This window comes from Zeus faber (assembly GCF_960531495.2).
Source record: "Zeus faber genome assembly, chromosome: 12".
NCBI lineage: Eukaryota > Metazoa > Chordata > Actinopteri > Zeiformes > Zeidae > Zeus > Zeus faber.
Genome location: NC_137196.1, coordinates 10,840,342 through 10,851,791, shown reverse-complemented (window position 1 = coordinate 10,851,791; position 11,450 = coordinate 10,840,342). Strand labels below are relative to the sequence as shown.

The window sequence follows — 11,450 nt, the reverse complement described above, 5'->3', positions numbered from 1 at the left end:
TCGAGGTTACCCATCATGAACATGCTGAATTACATCTAGTGTCTATAGTGAAGGAATTGTCAACGGTGAGGTATCCACTTAAAATTCCCTGAGCCTCTCTCCTGAAGCTACCTCCATGGGATGTCCTTCTGCTCGGGCTGAGCACAGACACGGGAGCTGACGTCAAGAGTCTGGGGCAACCCTCCCACCGCCCACACACACACACACACACACACCACACACACTTCCTCTGAACCTTTCCATTAATCTCTGGTCTCGCATGCCCATTGAGATTTCAGTGGGATTTAAAAAGAAATGTCTGCATTAAAGTCGAATCAAAAAAAGTAATCCAACAAAAATACAGGTGAATTGTGTTGACTAAATAAAATGCACTTATTTTGCAACATAACCACGGTTGAAAATGTCAAACTATGTCGAGTGAGGAATAGGGCTGTTGAGTTTGTCATAATTTAAGGTTTCCTTTTTTACTGATTGGGTTGTTGTGGGTTGATTCTATCATTCAATCAGATGAGCGGGCAACCATTGGACCTATTAGGGCCATTTTTTGCTCACACTCATCTTGTTGAAACTTTTCTAATTATTTTCTGACTAAGATGCAAGTAGGCATTTCAAAGAATAAGTTGACACTATTATCACACACAAAAGTCTGATTGTCTCACTGGGTTATTTGTGTCAGATGTACACAGCCCTAGATTGAAATAAATGGGTGACACATCTTAAAGTGAAGATGGCCCTTCAGTTTTTCACATCAAGGACCCTCAATTTGAGACTCATGAGGCCAAGGACCCCCAATTGATAAGATTGAATCCCCTTTTTATTGTTAAATATGATTAAGTGCAAACTACAGGTCTATACAATATTTACAGCTATTGCGGTGAAACTAGGATCAAAACAGTCATTATTCTACATCCTCTAACGTCTTGGCAATTAAATATTAATGAAGATGAACAATTAATCATTTTGCTCGGGACCCCCTGGAACCCCCCTGGTCTGTGGAATGGATCCATACGAAGAAAACGACGCAATGCTGCCACCTTGTGGTCGAACACAAAGTTACATAAGCCCCCGCGGGCTCTCTCTCCAAATGGACACCAAATGGACTCGTCACTCTTTTCCGTTCTCCAAATGTTCTGTGCGGAATCACTATGTACCGAAGCGTCACGTCAGAACCGCTCCCATGATGCTGGTGCTGAGGCTGACGACGATGACGTCACGCCGCATGGGGACCGTCCGCCGCCGCCGCCGCCGCCGATGCCGCTCACGTGGTCCTGAGAGGAGCGGGCGGTGGGCGTGTCCAATCGCGTGCGGTTTCATTCATAACTACGGTGATTATTTGGAGCCCGAATTAAACTATGCAGACGGGGCGAGCCCATGGAGCGCTTCGCACGGAGTCCGCGGACGAGGTGAGCCCGCCGCCTGCAATGCGTGTCATTAACCGATGGTGTACGATCTATAACATCAGGTCCTCCATAAAAAAAAAAAAAAAAAAAAAGCATGATTATTGATGGATTTCTTTTTAGGTACACTTAGACAAGACTTGACTGTGTTATTAAGGGTACTGATCGGTCGCGATCCTCCCCCCGGTAGGCTGATGGAGGACGCTGGAATACGGGACGGTCCTGATCAGTTCACCGGGGAAGGGATGCTGATGGTGGGCATCGCCAGCTGCAGCGAGTCGCTGTAGTCAGCATCCACCCAGCACCGGGAGAAAGCAGCTCGGAGGGGTTTTTAAGTACCACCAACAAATCTGGTGAGAACTGTTTGGCTTGGGATTTGCGATGCATATTTTTGTTCCCCTTCGATCTGTTGTTAGAGACCCTGAATTGATCAAAAAAGTGCTGATGGCTGGAGCGTCCAGCACGTCTCCTACATCTGTGGAAATAGCCCAACCTGAAGCAATTGGGGGAGCCTGAAATAGAAGCAGATCCAGATTTAACTCAGTTCGCCATCCTCGTGGAAGAATTGTGTTGACCTAATTCAGGTGGGAATTATCATCAGAGGGTTTCATTTCATCATTTGTTCACCTGGAGGCTGCAGATTAGCATTTTTTTTTTAGTTATAATAACTATTATTAACCTTTTTGCTCTTCTTGTATAGTTATTAAATTCAGACTGATTTAGATGTTTGGTTGAACAATCAAATATTGGAGATAAAAATAAAGCAAGGCAAGATATACAATTTTAAATGTATATATTGCATACATTCAAAATTGTAAATATGTAAATCTTACTTGAATTTCTGACAACAATTTTTACAATTGACTTTTTTTCTCTATAAAAAACAAAAAAATAATACATAAATAATTAAAAATACACAAATAAAAACAAATAAATAAATACACACACACACACACACACACACACACCTCATAGAAATTCTGATAAGCAAGCATGAACATGTGCACCCATGAAGACAAAATGACCCGCTGACACTCATGCATACTGTATATTTCCTACAACCTTGAGTCGAAAACAAGTTTGGACCAGGTATGGGTAGTGTCTGTGTGCATGCGTGTGTATGTGTGTGTGTGTGTGTGTGTGTATTGGAAAACCATGACTGATGATGGCTTGTGCATTTGTACCATTGCTCCCGAGCAAGGCAGCTCGTTGCTACATTGCGCCGTCTCTATGTATGTATGAGGCATTACATAAAATATGACCCCACACGGTGTGGGAATGCAACTATGAACAAGCTCACAAACGGTGAGCTTGGGGAGAAAAAAAAGGTATTCTATCACCTTTTCTGCAGTTCTTTCAGTTTCATAATACCTCTACTATTTATCTGGCTATCTCCCATCCCCACATGCACAATGGCGCACAAAAGCAGATAGACGGAACACGCACAAAGGCTCATTTTTTGTCGATCACATGGTCAGATTATACAATCATGTACAATGTGCTGACAGTCCACTATGGAGAACTGATTACTGCACCTCGACGCACCCCACCAGCATGAAAGGTTCCGCCGACGAAAAAATAACAAAGCCCTTTCAGTTTGGACTATAATAACGCCTTTCTTTAACAGATAGGTAAAAGCTTTAGACGCAAAAAGCTTCTAATTTATGTTGAAGGCCATAACGTTAAAAGGATCACTGCAATTAACCTGGAGGGTCCGGTCCACTCACCTCTCCACCCTCTCTATTTTAAGCCTCTCGCATTAAACTGGAATTGACTCTGGAATCAGACGGTCTTGCCTGACCCCCTCTCCCTCCCCCTCTGTCTTCCTTCCTTCCTTCCATCTCTCTAGAAAGGGTTCCCCCACACTGACCTGGACCATGAGCGATGACTTGCCCGACCTGACAAGTCTGACCGAGAACTCCACCGTGAGTGCCCCTCTCTCTCTCTCTCTCTCTCTCTCTCTCTCTCGGGACTCTGGTTCATTCATACTTGGCCAACATCCTTTAATAGGAGCAATGTTGTGCTGTTATGCAACGCAGCTTCTTATCATGTGAAGTCAGACAGGTAGACTGAGCGAGTATAGGTACAGGAGGGTGTATATTTATCCTTCTTTAAGCCTCTAGTAAGCCAGTGGGAGCCGGCGGAAGAAATTAGGGAACAATGAGTGTTGTCTGGGTGGAGCTACAACAGGACGGAGTTGCCTGCACAGTGTGTCAGTAATACGCCATAAATGCTGCTGGAAAGTGCCTTTGCTCGCTCTGATAGATTGTCTTGTTCTTAATGTTCTGCCGAGCATTCGGATCAGATTTCATTAAGCTGCAGATGTTCTGGGGCTGGACAGACTGCATTCGCTGTGTGTGTGTGTGTGTGTGTAGATGTGTATGTACCAGTGTGCATGTGTTGCTATTTGCTTTGCCTACCCTTGTAAACATTGGTGGTGAACAGCTTCATTTACTCAGTCTTGGTGAACCGTGCAACAAAATGAAACATGCACGCACGCACACACGCGCACACACACCTTTGCAGAGTCCAGTCCCCGTTTTGCTCACCGAGTTGGATCTAGCCTAAAGGTCCCACCCAATGTGGGCCACATCAGCATCTAATGAATGGATGCATTGAGTCAGTTACTCAAACACCTAAGGCAGACACATATGGGGCTGAACGAAGCAAATCCGAGCCCTCACAAGTGTGTTTACTGTCTCCAAGGTCCCGAGGTCCATGGTCCCGGCTACGAGAGCTTCACTTGGCACAATGACAGCCTTTCACTGTGGTTTACAAAAAAAAACAGAAAAAAAAAACCAAAACATGGCTATCAGCATTTTATTTTCTCGCTGGTGTTGCACACTTGGCATTGTGTTTTGGATTAAAGTGGACATTGTGACAGACTTTGATTGATGGAGTTCTGGAATTCCCTTAACGTAGCCCATTTGCCCAATTCTATTGTGCTGGACTGTATATAAAATATGTATAGACCTTCCATGATGGTCAGTGGTAAGAAGAGTAGCCAAACCCCTAATCATCTATAGGAAAGGAATCATCAATGAAAACCACCTTCTCAATTGACCCATATACCATCTCCCTGCATATCCATTCCATCTTCATCTCCGAGGCGTTGGCATGCGTGTGTCCAGTTCGCGGTAGAGGAGGGAGCTCATTGTACTGACCTTTCCGCCGCGTCTGTTTAGGTCGGCACGTCAACTGTAGCTTCTGGAAGCCTCCCCCCGCAGTAGAATTTCCCACGAGCCGCGCATGCTGCGCGGTCTCTCACAAGACACGCATTGTCAGCGAACTGTGTAATTAAACACATCCCCTTACTATGCTTTGGCAAATACCCTATTTGATTAGTGAGTGTTCACTTAAAAATAATTGGGTCTCATCCGATTCTGGCACCGGAAGAAAGGCCGGTCTGGTTGGTGTGTGTGTGTGTGTGTGTGTGTGTGTGCGCGCGCGCGCGCAGGGGGGGGTTGCTCATGTACATCTGCATCCTGGTGTCGTCACTGCTCTCCTTCTTCATACCTCCTCCTCCTCCCCCCATTTCAATTTTTAGCTCGCGGAGGCCTCGTTTGCCCCACATCGAGAAGAGCAGTGAAATTGAATTAAGAGTCTCATTGACGTTTCAATTAGCATCCCCGTGCTCACTTAGCCAAGACCGAGAATATTAATCAGAGGGAGAGCAGACACGAGAGGAAGAATGGGAGGAGTGTGTCTGTGTGTGAGGGGGTTTTTATGCAAGCGGGCCGCCAATGAGTGTGCCTGCACGGGTATCACTGTGAGGAGACGGAGGCTTACAGCGTCTTTCCCTCTTAATTGGCCTCCTCATGAAATACTCAGCACTGAGTTGACAGTGTGAGGCGAGAAAGAGATTTCTCATCGCCTGTGATTTCGAGGGGAGGAAAAATTAATTTTGTTCCCGCCGGGGGACACAGTATTGTAACCTCAACAGTACAAAGTGATAACAACACTGTACCACCATAAACTGCCAAATATGGGTCAATTTAGGGTGAGAATGAAAATGCGCGGCAGCTAATTTGATCAGGAGCACGAGAGGGCAGTTGGAGGCTGCTCGGGGACTCCATTTCTCTGACCCCGCCTGCTCCCCACAGGACCTGCCTGTCTCCTCCGGCGGCGTGGAGAACTATGTGCTCCTGCTGGTCTTGCTGGGAGTCTTTGCCGGAGGGACACTGGTCCTGCTCTCCCTGCTGGTTCTCTTCTGCAACCGCTGCGGGGTGGGCGGCCGGCGCTACTCCAGGTAGGCACGCACACGCGCGCACACACACACACACACACACACACACACACACACCAAACAGCAAGAGATTACGGAACCCAGTGGTGGTGAAGTGATTAGGACAGAACTGGATTAGAGCCGTGACGATGATGAATATGGAGACGTAAGCTCAGATGTAAATAGACGTTTAGTATTCCGGTGAAAAAGCACCCGACAGAGGTAATGAAAAACCTCTTCTCTCCCGCCACCTCGTTCCCTCTCTCATTTACCACGTCCAGGGCGAGCGACGACCCGGAGAAGACCAACACCACCTATGTGGAGGACTCTCAGCCGACCCAGGGTTAGGAGCTGCACACTCGCACATACAGAACATTCTTGCGTACTGTGGTCTATTGTATTAGCAGCATCTCCCTCCCTCCCTCTCCCCTGGTCTTATTTGTCATTCAGAGATCACAATCCGCCTGGATGAGTCAGATGGTCTGTCAGCATCAAGCTGTCACGATGGGGAGACGGAGCGGTTTGTTTCCACTGGCTCCACGGGCCGCCGCGTGTCCTTTAATGAATCTGCTCTCTACGAACAGGAGAGGAGGACTCAGGACAAAGGCCGCAGGTATGGAGGTGGACCTCGCCTGCGCACGGTTGGCATTAACAGTAATTAGGCTCAATCACTCAATCATCATCCAATCGCTTTTTTCATATTCCTATTACAATAGGTACACTCTTACCGAGGGAGACTTCCACCATCTCAAAAAGGCACGACTGACCCATCTCCATCTGGCGCCGGCCCCCTCTGCCCTAAAGATCCTTACCATCATGGAGTGCGATTCCACAGAGAGCAGCACCATCAACATCAGTGAGCTGCCAGTCCCCAGAATGCCCCTTGCCATCTACCAGGTGAACTGATCATTCCCAGAAAGCAGACAATCTCGTCCTAACTCCAAAAAGCACTAATTCTCCTCTGCTCTCCACCGTTGTATCTCCAGCCCCCTGAGAGAGGCAAATCCCCGGACTGGACGGGCCAGAGCCTCAGCGGGGGGCTGCCCGGAGACCCCCACCACTCCGTCGTCCTGCATCAGAGCGACAGACGGGCCACGTCGGGGCTAAAAACACAGCGCACACGCTCCCAGACAGTGAGTGTCGCACTTTCATGAGGCTAAGAAGGAAATGACATGATTAGCCAACAGAATTTGGCTGGATATGGTGTTAATTGACATGCAGGACATCCTATTTTCTTTTAGTTTTGTGTTAATCACCCCATTCATTCATTCTGATACCATAATCACTAGGAGCTGTCATTTGAATGTCCCCGAGGAAGGTTTTGAGTATTCTTTTACAATTAATATTAATTGATGTTTGACAATGGGTTTACATTAAGCTGACCAACCCATGTTCTGTGAGATTACTCACCGCTCCCACTGAGTGACAGGCATATGAAAGACTTCTGCCCCCTCCCCACCCCCCGAAGGCTCTGCCTCCACCCGTCATGAATCATTTAAAAGTCCAGCGCTCACGCCTGCCTCAATCCTCCGGTTATTATCTCACCGCATCCCGTCCCTTCTCACCATCTGTCAATGCCCCCCCCCCTGACAGTCGGAGGCCGTCGGCGATCAGGGCGGGGGGGTGAGGAGAGGGAGCGAGGTCGCCCTGGTGCTGGCCCCGACCCAGGCCTCCGTTCTGCACTTCTTCTCTAAGCTGCGGCGACACGCCAGCCTGGAGGGGGCTGGACCGTACTTCAAGAAGTGGAAGTTTGACAGCAGCCACCGGGCTGCCAGTCTGGATGCCAAAGGTCAGTTCAAGGGACAAGCAGTTTTTGTTGAACAAATATCGAATCAAAACATAGAACTCGAGCTAATTTTCCCAGATTGCTGCACTGCTGCCCATCTTAAAGAGCTATCTTTGCAACTGGGTGATTGAGTCCTCGAAAAAAGATGGTAAACGCCCTTCACAAAATGGCGAAATCGCTGCACAGTCAGAAATTCCCCCACAAAAAATGCCTACTGAAGCTCAGCAAACGGTTGGTCGGGTGCTCAAACTCTCTGATTGCCTCCGGTGTGGAACGAGAGCACCGCAGCGAGTTTATGGATAGGTGGGTTGTTATGTGGCTATTTCTAAAAGTTGCTCCGCATTACATTTAAATCGCAATCCGAGGGATAGTGAATTGACCGAAGATGCTTTAGACGAGAGTCAAGATTCAAGAGGTTTATTCGTCACATACATATACATACGTTCATACATATATGCAGTGAAATGTCAATGCAACGCACCCGGTGATTACGCACAATATGTTCTACATTGAACATATTGTACAATAGGCACCTAAAAAATTATACTTGACATAAAACGTAATGCAGTAAGGTGGCCTAATAATATAGAATAAAATAAAATAAGAAACTCAAAGGTAATGCAGAGTGGGGGTACAAAATAGAAATACAGGGAACTACCGTAAGCTTCATGTGTTATTCAAAGGACGTTTATCATCTTTTTTCTTAAGAAGGCTACATTCTTTGCCCCATTTGACTGAATTGAAGCTTGCTCAAAAGGTATGCCTAACAATGTCTTAATGGGTAGTACCCATTGGGTAGTACCGTTCCTTTTCAAACAAATAGCAGCGTGTACGCAAGTAATTGTATCCGTGAATGTGAAGGATCCCCCAAGAGGAAGCCGTTCCAAAGACAGCGCGCCGCCAGCGACACAACCGATCACACCGAGGAAAACTGCTCTCCGCTCAGAGATGACATCACTTCTCCCCTTACGCAGTCTCTGGTCCAGAGCAGCGGCCTGCAGTCTCTCTCCGCTGAATCTCTACCGCAGGCCACAACGCCGCTCTCACCTTCAGAGTTCTTCAACAGGTAAACCCCCGCCCAGCCCCACGGTGAAGCACTACAACATGGGTTTTCTTGTCAGTAATCGCGTGACTCTTTCTTTCATCTTCAAAGGCTAGAGATGGAAGCCATGGCCGAGGCAGGCGGTGTCAATGGCACCGGGAGGGACAGAGCCCACTCGCCAACAGACACTCTGTTTGCCCAGAGGCGAGAGCAGGCCACATGTGAGGAAACAGAAGTGGCATTAGAGGTAGAGACAGAAAGAGAAACACAGATAGATTCAAAGCTGGGTGCGGTCACAAGCGCGGGAGTTGCGCGGCTGCAGCTTGCTCCTGCCGATGAGGACGTAGAAGAAGACGACTTGTTCGAGGAGCGAGTTGAAGTAGGCGGCAGTGGAAATATCAAAACTGTATCACTGGGAAACAAAACCGCTGGGGTAAAGTCGGACCACGCGACATCGGGAGTGAAAAAAGTCGACGAGACAAGGGGAGATGAAGTAGCCGAGGAGGGTTTGGGAGCCGTGGCCAGGCTGAGGGCTGACTCGGGGTCGTCCCTCTCTTTTGTGCCCCCCCAGGAGAGCTCTGAGGTGGCTCCCTCTCTGTACAGAGACATCTGGAGCCTGCGAGCATCTCTGGAGCAGTATGCCTCCTCCGACCAGAGCAGCACCGATCGGGAGTCCGTCCGCAGCGACGCCGACAGCGTATCATCCCTGGGGGCCGCAGGGGCTCGCTCTGGTCTGCACAGCTGCCTGTCGCAGGACCTGGATGACGAACCCGATGGAGAGGGGGACGGAGAGGGGGGGTTAGCTGTGGGAGTCAGAAGGGCTTCGGGTGACGGGGACGGGGACATGGCAAGTGGGGCAGGAGGAGAGGGTGAGGCAGGGAGCCGCAAGCTCCTTCAGATGGATAGCGGTTACGCCTCAATAGAGGCCCCGTCCAGAGTCCCTGAAGAGTTACGGCTGTTTGGGAACCCTGGGGGGCACCGAGGGAAGACGGCGTCCGAGCGGAGGTTGTACTTCACCAGCTCTGGGAGAAAGGGATCCGTCTGTGAGAGCTTCGAGGCCAGACTGTTTCAGGAGGAACTGGAGGATGAAATGGCGAGCAGTTTGGCAGTAGAGCAGTCACTGACGCAATCCCCAACCGCCAGCCCGTCTCTCACCCTGAAGGAAGCACCGCAACTGAGGAAGGCCACATATCCGCAGAGTCCGCTGGAACCCCCTCAGCTGCAGTCCCAGCCAACATCTCCGCTACTAAAACCGCTTCATCCTGTCCCGCAGCCCTCAGCCGCTCATCGCCCCCGTCTCCGCAGACGTGACTACAGCATAGATGAGAAGACGGATGCTCTATTCAACGAGTTCCTCCGCCACGACCCGCGCTTCGACCAGCAAGACTCTCCACCTCGGTCCAGGCATCGCTCCAGGGTCCACCTCCGGAAGCAGTGGCAGAGACATAAGCAATACAGTGACCCCGGCTCGGGCACCGGGGGAAGATACTCCCCCTCCTTGGAGAGGCAGAGATTTACGCCACTGCGGAGGGGGGACAGTGCTGGTTATCCCCTGGACACAAGGTACCACAGCACACTCTCCCGGATAGCCAGCGCTGCCGACGAGGAAGCCAACGAGGTGGCAGCTTGCGAGGAGGGAAACAAAGAGGCCATAGGGGATAAAGGTCCAGCTGACGGGAGTGTCTCCAAAGACAAGGATGAGTCAAAGGTGGATACTTCCTGTACCGCGAGTACAAGTAGTGTCACAGCGAGCAAACCTGTGGCCCGTGAAAGCACACCTGACCCGCTGCAGTGCCCTTGGCTTGGTATGGATCCGCAAGTTGGCAACCAAAACAACAACAGCAGCCAAGCTATACAATCAGATTTCTCCCACTCCAAAATCCACCCTCCCCTCGCACTGAGCACCCATGCCAACACCCCGGCGGTTGCCATCCTCCAGGGCCAGAGTAGCGTGGCGGATAAGCTGGCCGCCTCCCTGGACGAGAGGCTCTATTCTGGACTGAGGAGTGTGGAGCAGCATCACGGAGGAACAGAGTGTGTGGTCGCAGTGTTGCACACCGCCTCCCCGGACAAAAGTCCCGTATAGCCCAAGTCTTTGTTCCTCTCCTATCTGGTATCAGTTCATCGCGAGTCCATTTCTCTGAAGCACTTTAAAGATCCCGTGTTAGCTACCAGGTATATTTCTCGGCATTCCTTACATGTGAAAAAAGAAAATCTCTCTTTGTCTAGAACGGTCCTGATGTTGAAGCACTATGATATACAACGATTCTGTAGGGACACCTTGCTGTTGGCCAGTCTTTTGGTCTCTTCCAGTGTTTTCATACAGACTTGTTCCCACTGTGAAGTCATGTTCCGTGACATGTGATTCTCCATTTTTTTAAATTAACTTTATTCTGCCAGATTCAGAATCATCTATATATCAAAAAGAAAAATGTATATATAAACTCATATCATTTGTCAGTTTTTTTTAGAGAGAAAAAGTATTTTTAAACATGAGTATGAGTTTTCAGCATGCTATGTGTAAACAATGTGAAAAATCGGTTTTAGATTAAAAACCCGAAACAAACTCAAAACGAAAGCACTTCCATGCGTAAAAGTTAATGTAAGGCGCGTTTCCGCCACCAACTCTCGTCCAAATTAATTTGAGTGAGGATTGATGGGATTGTGTGTGCCACGCCACTGTAGTGCATCTCCTGATGTCAGTCTACACAGTAACACGATCCACGTGGAGCAAATACCCATGACATTGTTACTCCTGTAACCATTTCTTATTGATGCCGTGTCCAGTCAAGGGTAGACCGTTATATAATTGGACCTGAGGTCAACAATACAGTAAAAGCAAAAGCTGAACACTGGCTGAAAAGATGAGGGAGAACATACGCTCTGGTGGAGCGTATCTTCTCCCTCAACCATCAGCCTCCCTGGGGCCTGATGGTTCGGTAACAAAGTGACTCTCTCGAGCAGATGGATACTGTAGGGGACTAGTGACGGATAAGTCCG

General features: G+C 48.9%; 1 protein-coding gene across 1 annotated transcript; it reads left to right on the top strand.

Moving 5' to 3' along the window:
* Positions 1 to 3,274: 3,274 nt before the first annotated feature.
* Positions 3,275 to 10,536, top strand: cbarpa (CACN subunit beta associated regulatory protein a; the record flags this gene model as incomplete). Its single annotated transcript, XM_080011272.1, has 9 exons — positions 3,275 to 3,322; positions 5,501 to 5,646; positions 5,904 to 5,965; positions 6,073 to 6,235; positions 6,339 to 6,519; positions 6,609 to 6,755; positions 7,216 to 7,411; positions 8,270 to 8,474; positions 8,562 to 10,536. The coding sequence occupies 9 exons, from the start codon at positions 3,275 to 3,277 to the stop codon at positions 10,534 to 10,536; spliced, it is 3,123 nt and encodes a 1,040-aa protein (XP_079867398.1).
* Positions 10,537 to 11,450: the final 914 nt, after the last annotated feature.